We start from the raw sequence: 17762 nt of genomic DNA, 5'->3' as shown, positions 1-17762 counted from the left end.
GTAAATTGCAGTATAAAACAGGCAATAAATGGTCTGAGTCACCGCAACTACAAGAGGTCCTTGAGTATGTAGCCATAACTGGTCAAAATATGTTGCATTGGGCTGTAGCAAAACCCGAGATTGATACCGTGGATCGTTAGAGGCGCACACTTACATACTGACACACACACACACACACACACACACGTACACACAAAACACACATGTGACCAATCGCATGATCTTCCTGAGATAAATAGATGTCACTAAAATGCCGATGACACATGTATATCTTAGTGTGAGGGATTCTAACTAGCCATTCCCATGAATGGTCCCGGCAGCGTGCACGGTGTCAAAAGATAATTATACCAATTCTGAAATAATCTTTTTTTTTTGGCCTTTCTCAATTTCATTGCTTCACCGTGAAGATGGCACACTGTCTCCCAATGCAAGGCAACTCATTTCACACTAATTTTAATATTCAGGAACAGGTTAAGAGAGCTGTTCAAACTATTAACTTTTGACTGAGGAATATTTTCTCATGCAGGTGAAACATTGTAATCCATAAGTAATCAGAGTCTCCCACTCGCAGTACAGTATCCGTTTTTTTTTCCCCTTTTACACTGATTGGCTCACATAGCTTGAACTGAAAGTTTCCTTAACTGTATCTCTTGTATCAGAGAAAATGCATCCCATATTACAAAAGTTGTATCCAGAGGTCTTGTGGAAACGGCTCTGTTATGTTTCACAGTCTACTTAAATCAATTGAGAGCTCGAATTTAAACAACCTGCCTGAAAGTTGTTCAACAACCAAATCATTACATGATTCCTAAGCTACTCTTATGCATGTAATCAATTGTTTAACTTTATTTTAATTGTATTAATATGCCTTATTTACATTTTATTTTTCTTTCTTATGGTTCATCTGTTCTTTTTTTCCCCAGCACCTTTTGGACAAATCCAGGTCTTTAATACCAGGTAATATTCCAGTCAACAGATGGCCAGAAAAGGTTCTCGAATTGGGACGCTCTGTTTCTGACATGTACAGTAAGTAGGGCAAGTGTTAGCAAACACATTAGCTGTAAGAACCGGATAAGCTTAAGGCTTTGTCTGAGTTTGTGTCAGGCAGCAACCTCCCATTCTGAAAAGTGAAGCCTGTGTGGTCGTGCCTTAAACTTGCATTATTTCTAAATACCAGCAAGGGTGACTCTTCTGGTCGAAAAATAATTCTTGATTTATTACCTCATAAACATTGTAAACATGAGCTCATGATCTCCGTCGCTAGTTTCATGTCTTCTTCAATGGAGCATGATGTTCATTTTGCTAATGATGTTAGAGTAAAATAGGGCAAATAATAAGGCAGGGTATGCTTTAGGGAGCTGCCATAACCTTGTCCGTTTTTGGGTGTTGTCTGTGTTTTCGTTTAAAAGCTTTAACCCTTTCAACGTGCAGTGTGTTTTGAGTTCATGATAGTTAATTGTTAACATTTAGGTTGCATAAAAATGTCAGCGTTCGCTTTAACTTATCTCCACCCTTGATCTTTTTCCCCTCAATGAGTACAGTGAGCAAGTGGAAATTCAATGTGGAATGCAACCATAACCTCTTTCATACATTTTAGGAAAGGCTAATCATAATCAAATAGCTATTGGTCCGTTGTTCCAATAAAACTACTGTTTCTATTATTCAATAAATTCTATAGAAGGCTTGCTGTGATATTTACTTAAGAAAAGAACAAACTTGTGTCTACAGTATCATTTTAGTATACATGTTTATACTATATAGTTATTTCATCTCTACTTCCATTATTCCACAACTTCAGTCTCAACTTCATATCAAACACTGTCATATAGTACAACGTCTGCTCAGGACACATTCATGTATTAATGTGCAGTACACAATAATCATATCTTTAGGAAGAATATGTTTTTTAATGCTCTCTCTCTCTCTGTCTGGTGAAACGCTAGTTTGAATAGCAGAAGGGGAAATGAATATTGAGTGAAAGCGACATAAGAGGGTCTGTGAAATGAAGTAGTTTTCTATATTGGACAGCGTGAAGAGGAGGCAACTTTAGAATAGGGAACCTGTGTGGGTTGATACGTGTCTAATTACTATTGAATTAGTTATGAGCTAATCAATTCACAGTTGTTTGGACACTTCTAGTTTTGGGTTTTGTGCCATTAGAATAGGCCATATTTACAAGGTGTTGTTCAAGAATAATAATTATTCTTGAACAGTATAAGCCCCACACTTAGCAAAGCATATGATGACCATAAGTCATGTAGAACAAATTCCTTACTCACTATTAATAAGCAGCGATTAAGGGATTATTGAGAGAAACTTATTTATGTAGTTGTAAAACATGGTCAGGCAGAATAAGGTTTTACTAGTGCTTTATAAGATGAATGAAGAGACAATGTGCTACTAATATGCATGCAATTTATGGTGAATATATAATAATATAAAGTGCTGCCATATAATACACTGTATAGCCATACTACAGGGTATAGTGAAGAGGAGATGACTCAATTCTGGTATATTTTGTGTAAATGTTTTTCTCTGAAATGTATGAAAACGTGTTTTCCAAACATAAGAGACAAAGACATTCAGGTTTGCCTTTTAAAAAGAGTCGTACACCCTCCAGTGGCTGCATGCATGTGGATTGGAACACTTTAAAGGTAGGCATACCTTTTAAAGCCCTGTTCTCAGCAGGGCAGAAAACACGATGAAAAATAGTTCACAGATCTTTCTTGAATACTTTATCCCACCAAGTCTTATCTCAAACATTTCATGAACGTGGGACAACAGGCAGAAACAGCTGCCGTAGACATCCAAGTGATATGAAATATTCTATATGACTGTCCACGTTGATTGTGAAATTGTTTCCAACTACTTTGAAATACACACATTTGAGTTGTTAGAACATTTGCGGTGAATGTGATTCAGAGTGTATTACTTACAGGCATAGTCTGTCCACCATGCAGGCTGTTGATGGCGGCCTGCGCTTCTGCGTGGCTGGAGAACTTGACAAAGGCGCAGCCTGTATACACAGAAAAAGAGAAATAGAGAGGAGGAGCACAACATCAGGGATGGGCCTTGAATATGGGGGGGGAACACCATTCATTACCATTGTTTTCATGTTATCTGGTTTGTAAATATATTCTGCCATGTGTGTGTTCAGCGCATAACTCTGAATAAATCAGTCTAATTGTAGTGAAAGCATTAGCTGCGTGGAACATCCTGTCCCTCGCTCATTTCTAATTCCACCCCCACCACTTCGGAGCGTGGAGCCAAGGCATTTACTATCCTGACTTGTTTGTGATTATTAATCTGTTTAATATTTACACATTGTGATTTGTGTGCAGTCACTCATAAAAGAGATTATGATGACAAAGGCATAGTATTATAATCTGCCTATCTAACCGAATCTTTGCTCGCACATAATTTCAGACGGAGGGGGGCTTTGCTCAAGGGGCATTCAAATCATCTTAAATCTGTTGTGTAGTTAAGGCACAAAAGAAAAAAAGTCAAGATAAAAAGTTGGCCGGAAGACAAGGGAACGGGTGTTTGCAGCAGTGCTCTGGAGCCTCATTGCATTAACGTTTCAAAAGATGTTCAAAATTATAATAGATTATAATAACCCGCAACATATATGTTTTTGAAAAGGTTACATATCTTGAACACATAATGTATCAGTGTGTAGGTAAGGACGGGCACTGAACGTCGACAACATTAAAAGAAGTGAAATCCACTGGAACTGAACTGTGGTAGTCCATTAACCATTAAATTAAACAGGAGCTATTTCTCTAAGCTTTATGGTCGTCATTGACTGCTCAAGGTATTCTGTTATGTCCTATTCTTATCCTTGCCTTCAGGTAGCTCATGTGTTAAGTCAAGAGATACCTAATTAACAAACTCGTGGATTAATTCTGCCCCCTTTTCATTAATCGAGAAGCACCAGTGTCTTAGAACCAGACAGGCTTTTTCTTTGGTTTCTTAAGAACTGCTAATACGTATTTAAAATCATTACATATGTCCATATGCATTTATCCATTCTCAAAGGAGTCTTGATGATTCATTAAAATTACAAACACTGATAGGTTGCCTCAGGAGATGTTTGACCCGTTCACTCCAACATCTCAGGAGTCAGCTTTGCTTCCCAGACAAACAACTAGATCATTTCCTGACCAAATCAAATGAAATCAATGGAAGACAATTTGCACCTTTACCTGAGGCACTTCCTCCATCTACATTCCATCCACAAAATAAATGCAGTTGAAACTGTTTTGTGCAGAAATATGTTCCAGTTGTAAAGGCCATGTGTTTCCTGTACTCTCAAATGTCCTCAAAGTTCTGTACAGACAGAGGCCCACAGATAAGTCAAAGAAGCCTTTCATTGTGTCACAGCACTTTAAAACCCTTTTACATCACTTGAACGCTGGGTAGAGGCAGGGGCGGTCTTCATTTGCCCAACTGAAATGTGTCAGCCGACTGTGTGAAATTTGACTGCAACTCTGTCTTTGAAGGAGCAAAATGCATTTAACCTTTGTAGTGGAAATAATAAGGGGCAGTTTGTTCTTGCAAAGGCCTTTTTATTTTGTAAGGCAAGACAACGTGCTGCTGGTTTCCTAACAAGCCTATCAGATTTTGTGCCAAAATCCCAGTGACCCCAGCAGCTCAGCCCATCCAGAAGGACCCTGAACACTGCAGGGCTTGGCGCACACCATCAAGAGCAAAGTCATGTTATACATGCAGTGTCCTTATATTTCACCTCCAAATAAAAACACAAAACAAAACAATGCTTTTAGCCACGCTTTTCCTGACCTAGAAAAAAACAACGTTAAGGGACTCGCAGCACAACATCTCAGAAGATTGGAAGTTCTACAGCCTCATAAATTATAGTGCACATTTAAGTTTTTGAATTTGATGGCTCAGAATGAGTTTGAGGGGGAAAAGGAAAAAGAGAGATTGTATTGCTTTCAAGCGAGAGGATCTGCACAGCCTTTTGAATTCCCGGGGTAATAATATGTATGCATGAATTCCATCCCGCTGGATGGGTGACATTTATAACACAACTTAATTATAGACCTAAAAGCCATCTCTCTCTATTTTTCCTGACAATTCAGGGCTCTATTCAACTCTGGCAGCAAGTGTTGCACTTTGAAAGTACTTTGAGGAGCAGCGCCATAGAGAGATGGATGTTAAACTTCTCGGCCTTTTTATTGGGTGAAGAGGGGTGCTGAAAAGCTTCTGAGTAGCATAAATTTACATCAACAGGGGACAAAGCCTCCATCATGGAACAGATAGCACTGTCAATTTCAAGGTCTGTCTCATTCAAATTACGGGAACCTCATCCCAAGCGAGGCGGCTGGCAAAATAATTTGCCGTAACATCCCGTAATGATTGCGTGGGACTGTTGCACAGTGAGTGATGGGACCGGATACCTAGATACGAGATCTTTGTCTGGGGGTAGCATTCATAGTCAACAATGCTCTACAGACTCCATTTTATGGCAGTGAAAACTTGAAGAAGTAGTCATGATGAAGCCAGTGATAATGGAGACAAAAACCAACACAGGAAACGTATGGTATGTGAAGAGGGGAGAAAGAGAGACGAGGTGCAAGGTGCAGCAGGGTGAAAAGGAGTGAAAGCGCGAATGAGGGAGAAAACTAGATCCTGTCTGACACAGCAGCACCGGCCTTATTTCATTTTATGTGCTGTCAATCAGCTTGAGGCATCTGAGCAGACTGGAAGAGAAAGAGCCGGAGAAGGAGGGAGGGAACGCAAAAGAGGAAACAAACCAGGGAGAAAGAACGGTAGTGGGCCGGTGGGGCGACGCAGAGCAATAGACCCGGGATTAACAGTGAGAGGAACAGATGTAGACACAGATAGGCGTGTGGTTCAATACGGCCAGCCTTTTCTCTTTGATATACTCGGAAGGCTTGCACATTATCAACCCCTCTACCTTGCCTTCCCACACATCCTTTCACACACTCAGACGCTTCACGTAGGAGAATAAATCACACAGAGAAAGGAAGGTTCCAAGCAATATCCCTGGCGTTATCGCTCAAATTGTGGCTTTGAGACACAAACCCATCAAAGGATGATGGGGGTGCCTCTCGCTCTCTCAGAACAATTCCTCCTGCATCGTACATTTCACAGCCACCTTTAATTTGACTATGCTCTACTAACTAAATAGCACATACGCCACAGACGTGAACGCATAAGCTGTTCCTGAATGCAGGCAAATCGGCTGCACAGTGAGTGACAGCAGCAAAACCCAGAGCCTGGCTCTTTATTTACAGTAGGACATTATGGTCCAATGATGTCTCTGGGGAGGGATGACGGGAATGTGGGAAACAAACATGATTACACCCCTCCGCTTTTACAGGATGAAGAGTAGGAGAGGGGTTCGCTGAAAGACGAGGTGTTGCGTGATATTTTTGTTGAGTACAAACCCAGGGTGTGAGGAGCTGCCGTGATGAAGGGACAACATGAGAAAAAGTTGGGAAAGGAAAACAAAAAGGGAAGGGGAACACAGAGAGTAGTGAGAAAAGGGAACGTGTGAGTGGAGGTGTCGGAGCGCAGTGACAATGAAGTATGAAAGAAATGCTTGCGAGACACATAAGAGGTGGTGAAAAAAAAACCAGAGTAGCTGGAGGGGAAGAGAAGTTATTCAGAAGAGCAGAGTGGATCGCAGACGATGTCAATGAGTGCAGAGAAGGTGAAGCGCGGTTCTGAAAATGTAAGGAGAAGAAAGAGCAAGAGAGACAGCGCACGCACACACAGACAGACGGAGGGATTAAGAGGGACAGACAGGGGAAAGAAATAGTGGGAGGTGTGTGGGCTCTGACCCTTACTGGCCCCATCAGGCCCTCGCAGGACGGTGCACTCCTCGATCTGGCCAAAGGTCTCGAACAGCCGCCGGACGTCGTCCTCGCTCTGCTGCTTGCCAAGCATTCCGACAAACAGCTTCCTGTCTTCTGGATAGGAAGAGAGGAAGGGGAAGGGAAGGAAGGGTGGAAGAAAGGAGAGAACAGACAAATGCTACAGCTGATGGCACCGTTCTGCTGAGCGTAGAGGAACTTGTGCAACTCAAACCCCCCCTCCCTTTTATCAGCAGTCTGCCGTGTTGAGCCTGCGCTGCTGCGGCTGCTGTTGTTATTGTTGTTGATCTCACTGATGTGTGGTGTGCCTCCCCACCCCGGGATGAGGGAGATATATTCTTGTTTCCACTGAGCTATTCAAGTCTGCCGTGGTGACGTTTGATACGGATGATGTTGGGAGCGCTGTGGGTTTCAGGTAAAGGCAGAAAGAGAGTGCGAATATTTTGCACACGTAGACAAACTGTTAGATTGTCTGGCTGCTTAAGTCACAGAGTTGAAAGAGAACATGGAACGAGAACATGGTGTTACATTTTCTCATCACCAAAGGAGCAGGAATTATAATAAGCAACAGTAAACTCCGCAGCACAATCTATCCCATAATAAACTTGGGAAAAGTAAAAAAAAAAAGAAAAAGAAAAGTGTCTCATTCAACAGTATCCGCTCCACTTTCTGCTGACATGTAAAATGTTGTATGATAACAAATTGAATCCACTCTCATTTCCTCAGTAAGAACGCCGAAAGCCAGGGAATGAATATCAAAATATAAATGAGTCGAGTAGAATTAAAAAAAACAAACGTGATTGTGCGCATGGCCCATTGTTAGCCTTCAAGAAGTAACAGTTGAATCCTTTCAGCGCAAAGTTATTTGTAAATTAAGGCAGCTCCACCGACACCAATACCGCCATTGCCACTGCATGTCAGAGTCCTGCTCACATCGAAGGGCTCTATACCACTACATTATGGCCAGCCTAAAACTGGATTTTTCTAATTAATCTTCCCAGTGCCCTGGCATTACCCAGTGCATTTATCTTCTTTCCATCTTTTACGTTACGCATCCCCTAGTCCGCTGTGTTGTCGAATGAAATGGCTCCTAGCAAGAACCCATCGCCAGAACTGATGGAAAGTGGCAGGAAGAGGAAGAAGAGTTTATTGGAAATGACACTGTTGATCTTCAGTGTGAGTCATTTGACTGGTGGAGAGCGGGCGAGGAGCGGTGGACGAGAGCATCACCTGGGCCTCGACAGATGTGACGCCTCCTGTACCTGCCAGGCCCCATTAGACGCAGCTGTTCTAAAAATAAAGCACCAGGGCTTCCTTTTTGCAGCGGGGAAATCGGATCCTGTTCCCTTCCTGTAAAGTTCAAATGAGACACGTGCCTGCTACCCGCTTGGCCACACAAATGAGCACCTGAATAATCAATAAGGCCACGCTGCCTGGTCTCTAGCGCTGGTGTTGTAGCGGTAGTGTCAGTCCATGTTCCTGTAGTCACGCCTCACACAGCGAGGGTTCTCAAACCCACCAGCTGAGCCAAGTACAACTGCTCATTACTATTCCTCCACCCCTCGGAGCTCCGAGGTTGGAATTGAGCGAGAACCCTGAGGTGATCGCCACAGAGACAGCCACTTATACCATCAACTGGGATTAGCAAAGACCGACACGGAGGACAGACATCTAGCTGGATATTGGGCAACAGTGGAGGCGCTGCATGGCTGTAAAGTCGCCCCTGAACAGGTGTTGGAGAGAAATGAGGCTGACCCCTGTCCATGGCAGCAAAGGTGAAACATGAAATGAGGCAACAGCCTGCCCAGAGCACACATGACTTTGCCTTGATTGTCCCTCCATCTTTCAGATTTGCACCGAGGTGTCACTGTTACAACTTAAATGGGCAGAGTGCAGTTTTACAGGCCTCCTGCAGTGTGTTAATGTTTCGGGACAAAAGTCTCATTTCGGTCCTGGCCCGGGGAGATCTAATGGCGGCTTTACAAGGCTAATTAACAAGCCATGAGCGAAGTAATGAACTTTCCAAATGTGCTGGCAAACGCAAAAATAAATTACACCCCAGTGAAGGCATTAAAGGAAGTGTGAGTGTACTTGGGAGTCTTCCTTTGGGAGAGCCACGGTGAGAAAATGAATTTGGAGCTGCTATCTTTTCATTGCCTGACCTAAGAGTGTCTCAGTCGGCCCACTGCATGCCCTGGCCAGAGTATAGATTGCTATTAATTAGTCCACTTTGCACCTGACTCCAAAGCAGCTCTTATTGGATTGTGCATGTTCTCGCTCGTCGCTTATGGCCACTCGCTAGCTTTAAATTGGCATTTTATGAATATGAATAAATATCTTGTAATGCACCCTCTGTACGACGACTCCATGAGTCCAAAGTGTTATCCATTAAAAGTGGGGAGAGTGGGGGAAAAAAAGAAGAATAATCTTCTCAAGTACGGTCATGTATTTGCATTAAGAGGGGTGAGGACCTTCATATGGAACTGTCTGAGGATATAGAAGTATGACAGAACTCATTGAGCCGATTGTTTGACCTCTTGGTACTTATCTCTCATTGAGAGGGGCTCATCTTATCCCTCTAACCGAGCTGAGCCACACAGCAGGAGAACATTTGAGCTCTATAGCACTTCTCTGCCCCACTCTGAAGAGACCTTTGTAATCTGCACTTTCAAAACCTTGCCTCTATTCTAAAATGATAATGTGTGTGTGTATGCATTTGTGTGTTGTAGTCATGAAGCCTGGCCACACCATTTTGATGATTCTTTGTATCCTTACATCATCAATCATCATTCATTTATCCTTGAACCTTTATACTGGATGCATTTGAATATAATTAGTAGATTGAAGTATACAATGGCATGGGTTTGACTGTATATGAAAGATATTTCTATTATACTGTAGATAGTATTGGATATTTGTAATGCAAACTGTTTTATTACATTCAGGCCTTTGCCAGTGCACACACAGATTTCTTCTCATACACAGAGTAATTCACACGTCTTTTTTTCGGTTTCCTCATCTTCTGACTGAAGGTGGGAGCAATTGTGTGGAAAATGGCTCCATGTCAGTCTGCAGCCATGTCCAAACTGAGGTGGCATGTGGACAGCCTTGTTTTATGAATGCAAATAAAAAAAAAGAAGATCAAAAAAGTTATCAAAACACTACTGACATCTGACAATTGCTTGTCTCAGGAAGCCTTTTCATTTCAGCGCCCGGTATATTAAAAATTAATGGATTTTGCACAGACGCCATATGCTGTCAAGATTGATGCTTCTCTCCCTGGAATAAAGTGCTACTTGTGTTGTAGGCAGCAGTTTATGCATATAGAGTGTGCTTTTCCTTTTCCTCGCATCTACTTTTGTCTCTCTATTGCCCTCCTGGATCTTTCTCTTTACCCTTTTAATGACATCCCTCACCCTATTCTTTCTCTCCAGGCAAATAGTGCTGTGAAGTCTACTTTTCAAAAGTTTCTGCTTTTGTTTGGCAATAATGGGAATATTTTCTTAAAATAATTACTCTCATGGTCTCATGGTAAAGATATAAATGTATTTCTTTCACGATGGTATTACTTTTCCCCCCGCTGGTAGCAGTCAGGGAAGCTTGGTAGTAGTAAGTGTTCAGAAAGCATGGACAGCTGCATCTAAAGATAAATGATGCCTGCTAGGCCGCTGGGTGCATTTCAAATGCAGAGTAATGTTCCAGGCAGCACAACAGAGAAGTTGTGCTTCTTCTGGTCTCATTAGAAAAGCCTGATGCTGGTGCACTAATGCCTGTGAGGCCTGCTACAAGACATGCTCGCCCATGCAGGCGTACAGACCGGGTGTTCAATACAAACATGCTTGGAATGGCTTCTTAATTTTGAGTGAGACAGACAGGAGTCTGTTTGGAATCAAATGTACAATTTGATCTCTGAATAGGCTTTTTAAGAAAATGAGCATAATACATTTGTTCATGATTGAGAGAGGAAGAAAATCCTAGAATAGACACGTTTGGGGTAGATGTTGTCAGAAACACTCTTTTATTGTTGAGCATTGTTAAAATCTCGAGGTCATCGGCCTGTTGTTGTGCCACTTTCACATCCATATCATGTCTTTGCTACACCACTTTAGATTCTCTGCTGGGGAACAATATATATCTATATATTTTAATGGCAGTATATACTACATAGTATTTCAAATTATTTTAGACAGAAAAAAGTCTTATTTCATGCCATATTAGAATTATTGCATATTATTTATTTGTATTATTTGGGCTTGACAGAAGAAGTAAAAAGGGGTTGTCCGTGTATTTGGCAAATATGGTGATGCTGCAAAGAGAGTATGAGACATTTACTTGCTATAATAGCAGTGAGTGCAAAAGGGTGATTGAAAGGTGTCAAGACATTGACCATGAATGGCTTTCAGACAGTAAAAATACAACATGAAAAAAAAATAAATTCTGATGTAACATGGACATGTATTTTGCAACCGTTGGCCAGCATTGAAAATGTGGCGACAACCTTTCCTTTTAATGGGAATCGGTCCATGTGAGGTGATTTCTGTCACGACAGTATTTCAAAGTAATGTTTCACTTTTATGGATTTGTTAAAGCCTATGTTAACAAAGTAATCTGGACAGTTAGATGAAGGTTCAAGATAGCAGTTGAATACACAGGTTTTCTGTAACTCCTGTTGCACACGGTGATGTTAGAAGATGCAACAAGGAGGCTGCCAGACCTGGCTTAAATTGATTCAGTGTTATGACCTCACATATATTATCTGTTAGCGTAAATGTCAACTTTTTAAACTAACTTCAAGGTGACGTGTGCAAAGAATGGGATAGCTTCACTATCAGCAGTACGATCGTCTCATTTCATAATGTCATGTTAAGGGCCGATCACATCGGATGCGACTCGTAAAAACGTGTCCCTAGCAAAACCATTGTTTTCCCATGGTACGCCTTTCATGCTTAAATGCCATGCTCTACAGTTTTCTGACGGTTTTTAGGCACGCATAAAATTTTTGCGCACGCAGTTCTGCCCAGTGCGTTTTTGCCAAGGTGTTTTTGAAGCGGCTGTGCTTTTTAAAAATCTCATCTGGTGTGATTGGCCCCTAATTTTTAGTAAAAAACTAATATTCCTTGATTAAGATTCAAGTACATAATTTAAGTGTACGACTGAATAAACTCATAATTATTCACCCACTCTATCAAGGTGAAATTCTTTATTCAGTAGTTTTCCAGAAGGAATCTGCAGACTTTTCTACTGCCTTTACAGAACATATTCAATTACTGAATGAGCCCCATTGTACGTATGTTTTGTTCCTATCCAGCTAACATTAGTAATTAGACCCGATCCCAGTAAAAATGATGTGCAAATGCACACTAAACCTTTCTGCTGCTGGTCCCAATCTGATGTAGGCAAGTGGATTATGCAGAATAGTGAGGTGGTAAATGGAACTATCAGAGGAAACATTTAAATTGTCAGTGTATCAAGCATGATGAGAGGATACAGGCGTCGCATTTGTAAATGCATTACTTATACCACTAGCTGTCACACACATTTACCCAGCGGAGTGAGAGGGATCAAAAGCCAGAACAATCAAGGACACTTGCGAGGAATTGCCTGATGCAGCCGTTGTCCAACGATCTTAACTCCTTTTTTTTTTTTTGCACTTAAGGAACATCGTGCTCTAATGGCTCGAACATGTTTCTCTACAACGAAGTAATTTAAATCAATGTTTTTTAAACCTTAAAGAATACACTGCAATGGTCACTGTTGGAACTCCTTGAAATATGTTTCCTATCCAAGAGTCCCCATGTGTGTGTGTATTTGTCCATACACACACACACACACACACACACACACACACACACACACACACACACACACACGCACACACTAACCGCTGCCAGGGTTCTTCCTGACTTTTCAGAGTGTTGCGCGATTGTGTCCAGAGGCACAGAGGGATCCTTTGGCTTCATTTGCATGTAAAGTGGGGCGCACTCTTCTGCGGGCGTGAGGTGCCTCCAGACAGCCCCTCCCCTGTGGCCTGCCAGACTGGGCCAGCCAGCAGCCCTCACTCTTCCCTACCTGCTGGGGTGGGGCATGACAGCACAGTGCGCAACATCTTAAGGTCCTGTCAATCTCTCCACTGCCCCGACTGGGGTCAACCATCTGAAGAGCAGCAGGTTGGCAAGGACAAACACGACCCATTTACAAAGGCTCTCCTCAGCCAGACGGACAAAAGGCATGGGTAAGATATTAAAAAGGCTCACTCGGGGCTGCAGAGTATAAAATGCAGGGATTTCAATGCCTCTGGCACTCTATAAGTATCCAATAAAACAAAAGTATGGGGAGCTAATAAACAAGTAGGGTAAAGAGACTGTGTGTAGACAAATGCACTGGGAGTGGCACTTTGTGAAAAAGTCGATGTTGATGGAGGTTGCTTGGCATTTCGGGAGACTGTTGAAACCATCTTATCAGAGTTAATAAAAGGAGAGGGTGTTGCATGCTGACCCGTCATCTCGCTTCTCATCAGTGTGGTCTCCAGTCTCACAGCAGTGGCTAGAGGAGTGGGACCTGGCTCCAAGATTGTGTTTAGATAATGGCCATCTCCAATCATAGATAATCTGGCCCCATCTTTTCTTCATAGACACAGCGGCAGACAAGGTCAGGGGGGAAAAGATTCCTGCCGAGGCGAGGAGGAGATAGGGATGGGACGGCTCTGAGATGATTTACTGCTGAGATTCACTCAGCTGCCTCCATCACCCTCCGTTAACTTTCTCATCCTGTCGTCTCTTCCCCTCTCGCTCTTTTTGTCTTCAATCCCTCACTCTCTCGCATTCCTCCATGGGCCTTGTACTGAATCCCAACCTCTCTCACTATCACTCGCTCCATCTCTCCCTTTGCTCTGCAGTACCAATGAGAGGGAGGAGGATGGAAAAACAATAGAGAGGGAGAACAAGTGATTTCTACTATTCCTCATTTCAGCCTCTTTTGGGTTGAAGCAAATTGCTTGGGTTTCAAGTGGACCTATATTAGCGTGTCTGTTCTTGCACTGACCACAGAGCGAGTGAGCTGAAAACTTATGCCTTGATTGTGTCTCGGTGTCTCTCAGTTGAAATCATGGTTTGATGGAATTGGGCAGAACGAAAAGTGGCGTTAACCACATCAGATGAATGTGGACTTTGTGGGGAAGTGGGCGACTGACTCAAGGAACAGAAATAGATTTTTAGGACTGATAATCCAAAGGAAAAAATAAAATAAGACATGAGTCATTGTAATAGACAGCCAGAGAATCAGCTCTGTGATCCACAATGGCAGACGAGCGGCAGGATTGTGTTCCCCTCCTCCCCCCCCAGTCATTTCTGAGCCCTGGTTTTATTCTCCTCCTGACACTCCCATACCCCCAGAGACAAGTCGTCTCTTAGGGACACTGTGAGGGGCTACTGGAGTCTCCAAATGGAGTAATGGGCCCTAATGCCTGCACCGGCACGTAATCGAGACCTCTGCACAAGTTCCCATGACAGATAATTGCTGATGTCTTGGTAGTGATAAATGTGACTCCATTCTAGAGGTACAAATGTCCCGGTGCAGCCCTGGGTTTGACAATCAAGAGGCCCCACCGGGATTGGTGCACCTTACTGCTCCCCAGCCTTCCACAGAAGAATCCCTCGCTACTTTCTCTCCCTTAGTCAGTCTTAGCTGGGCTGTCTATTTCACTTTAACCACAGGCCTTCATAGTAAATCTCATTTCATTGTCAGCTGTGACTGTGGTTTACTTCCCTGGCCTGTCTGCTGACTTCCTGTTGCCATTAACGCTCAATATCTCTGTTGGGGCCTGTCTGCTTGGTCTTATTTCATTCTGTGCTGTGTCCGATCCTGTGCCCCCATATAGAAAGTCCATCTGACAGACGAGCAGAGGCTGTGCCAGCCAGCCTGAGAGCTCTCTGTATTTCATTCACACGGTCGGTTCATCTCCCTTCTCTTCCTGCTGAAAAAAGGGTTGTAATTGATATTGGGTCCCATCCATCCTCCCTTTTTAAGTCCAGAGATCCAATTTATCTTGGTGAGTATGCCGATTGGCTCTCGCCCATGCCTTGTCGGTCAGACTTTGCCTGTTTTTAGATGGCCGTTAATTAAACTGCCGCCCTGACAAAAATCAGATCTACACAGGGGTGTGTGTGTGTGGCAATAGAAATCGTCCATCAGATTCACACTTGACGACATAAATCAGTAGTGGCTCAGTCTAATCTGACCTAGGCAACCTAAATCACCACTCTAAAAATGTAAGCACAGGGCAGACACAGACTGCTCTAATTAGATCTAATTCCATCCATGTACATCTTTAACAGGCTTAATCTGCATTAACCTCAGTGATGTTAGTCACAAATGGCTTCAGGATGATCTAGTCAATCACCTTGTCAGTCAGACTAAAGATGGAGGGAGGAAAGAACTATGGCTATGGAGGCTATGGAAGGAACAGCACTATGTCAAAGCACAATCGCTACACTTTAATGTCATGATTAATGCCTTAAACAGGCAGTTGTACTTTTTAAAGAAGAAAATTATTTTTTGGAATTGAACCGGTTGATGCATATATGCAGAGTTCAGGTGGAAGTCTAACATCGAACATTGGATCACACTGAATCTGACTCGGATAACTTTTAGATGGTTTAACAATCAAGGATATTTAATCCCAATGTAATCATGTCAAGAAGTAAAACAAAAAAAAAACATATACCAAAAAGAGGTTCCAAACACCTTGAATAATGAAATGTTCCACTTTGAGAGACTTACTTTATGCCGTCTCCTCACTTCGTTCAGTGGCTTCTAAGTTATTACAGCCATTCAAATTGATACCGTCCACAAAGTAGCTCTGAGATGATTATATAAGTTTGTGTGTGTGTGTGTGTGTGTGTGTGTGTGTGTGTGTGTGTGTGTGTGTGTGTGTGTGCTCTTATCTTTGTTTATTTGGGGTCTATTCCATTGCCTCTTAGCTCTATTATCTGGGGATGTAGATCCTCTACTCCCCTTCTCTTTTATTTCTCTCCATGTTTCTCGGTCTTGTCTTTGAACCGCTCCCAGTGACTGTGAACCTGAGACAGCCCCTCTGCTGGCACAGATGGGAAGTCAATAGAAGCAAGTGACCTATATTACGGGCTACTCTACTAACTCCCAGTGTGCCTCAAGTGAGAGCAGAATATTAAGGATTGCTTGTACGCTGTTCCACCGTATTTGTGTGTTTGCGTGTGTGTTTTTTAAGAGGGGTGTGCAACGGAGACTAGGAGAAGGTTAATTACCTCCTCGTCCTTCGCTGTCGGCTGGCTTTACCTGGATGGGTCGGTTCATCTGGAGAGAGAGAGAGAGAGAGAGAGAGAGAAGTAGAGGGAAAGAGAGAAGGAAGAGACGGGGAAATCCCAGGTTAGCACAAAATGATAGGAGAGAAAGAAGTCAAATGTGGCAGTGTTCCTGGCGTTCATGTCTTGATTTTGTCCTGCTCTGTGAGCTTAATGCAAAAATCAGCAGTGATGATGATGCCGTAAAAGAGATCAATCTGTTCGGTTCTCTATGCCAACGTGTTTAATTAATCCAGGACACCGCCTCTAGAGAAGGCTGAATTCCCCTCACAGTTCAGCAGAATTAGCACTTTTCAATGACGGAGCCACACTGGGTGTCAGATGGCACTTGGAGATTAATGCCATTACATCAGCCACTCCCATACCCACAGGGAGAGGTCCTCTCAGGCTGGTCCTTGCTCTTCCTGCCCCCTCCTGGCTCCAGACTCGCAGTCACCAGCTATATACTACTCATCCCTGACCCCCCAGCAATCCCTCTTTTTCTGCCTCCATCCCTTCCGCCTCGCTCTCCTCTCTACCCAGAAGCCCTTTGCAACTCACAAGCAATGTGCCACTGGTCTGGACAGCCAACCCCACCCTGCCCCAGCCTGCTCGTCCTGGAAGCTACTGAGAGCCACCGAACAGCGTAGCTGTGAAACAGCTTGTGAAAGGTTAACAGTGGGGAATCAATAAACAACCTTTGAAGAACCATTTTATAGTGAGGTAAAAGCAAAACGTCGCCAAGCTAACATAAAAAAAAAAACCTTTTAAAAACTGCACGCCGTGAATAAAAACTCCCTTGGCTCTCTTTGCCCCCCTGTCTATGGTTTCCTCTTTTTTTTCACTCCCCGGAGTTTGAATGTGGAAACAGAGAAACACTTGATCTTGTGACTTCTCTGAAGCAGAAATAATATCCCCTTTCTTTTGTTAAAAGGGAAGGTGTTATGAGCCACCCTTAAAGACCCTTGCTTATTGAAGCTACCCACGCGTGTCGTATTTGGCATTGTGTCTTATATTTGGCATGGTGTTTTCTTTGCTTCAGTCAGCAGTGGGCCGACCTTTCTAACTAGGTCATGCAGACAGGTCCAACATGTGAGTGCCAGTGAATGGCACACGGTACTGCCCCCTCAGATCAGTCAGCAAGTGCAGCATGGAGGGTGTGTGGCCCTCAGGCAACGCAGCTCTTGACAGCAGTTGACCACGGCCAAATATAGACTGAAGACCTGAGACATGTATAGACAAGCGTATACATGGTGACACCCTGGGGACGTAATGTACTCGCCTAGCAATATGCTGTGACACTGGAACAAAGCTTCGAGAGACGACGGGCGCATCACATAGACAAGCATATGACGCCACACACACAAGCGTAGTCACATCCATATAAATGAACCCGCACACAAACACACATTAGCATGAATAAATGCTAACAAGCACTTTTTTGATTTGTGAAAAATACGTCTCTATATATTTACTTGTGTTTTCCAGGGTAAGGCTAAGTGTTTTTTGCTGCAGCCTTCACAGTGTCAAAGTCTGGCTTACTGAAGCTCTGGGACAAATGAGTTGACAGGGTTCTGTTGGC

At 43.1% G+C, this 17762-nt stretch overlaps 1 protein-coding gene across 9 annotated transcripts in view; it reads right to left on the bottom strand.

The window, feature by feature from the left end:
* celf6 (CUGBP Elav-like family member 6) overlaps positions 1-17762 on the bottom strand; it is a 133210-nt gene that overhangs the window by 32110 nt on the left and 83338 nt on the right. For 6 of the 9 annotated variants that reach the window (XR_011080146.1, XM_068603869.1, XM_068604125.1 and 3 more), the window contains exons 3-5: positions 16145-16193; positions 6831-6959; positions 2937-3016 (exon numbers count right to left, since the gene is read on the bottom strand). Coding sequence is in view for 8 of the 9 variants with exons in the window: in XM_068603869.1 (XP_068459970.1) it covers positions 2937-3016; positions 6831-6959; positions 16145-16193 (258 nt within the window). In the remaining variant the exon portion in view is untranslated. The remainder of the gene's footprint in view (positions 1-2936; positions 3017-6830; positions 6960-16144; positions 16194-17762) is intronic. The other 3 variants (XM_068604074.1, XM_068604286.1, XM_068604454.1) reach the window with 2 other exon arrangements.

This window comes from Clinocottus analis, unplaced genomic scaffold (assembly GCF_023055335.1).
Source record: "Clinocottus analis isolate CAN_PGR_092001 unplaced genomic scaffold, fCliAna1.0.p SCAF_1, whole genome shotgun sequence".
Taxonomy (NCBI): domain Eukaryota; kingdom Metazoa; phylum Chordata; class Actinopteri; order Perciformes; family Cottidae; genus Clinocottus; species Clinocottus analis.
The sequence above is the reverse complement of the archived record's forward strand: the minus strand, read 5'-3'. Positions and strand labels throughout refer to the sequence as shown.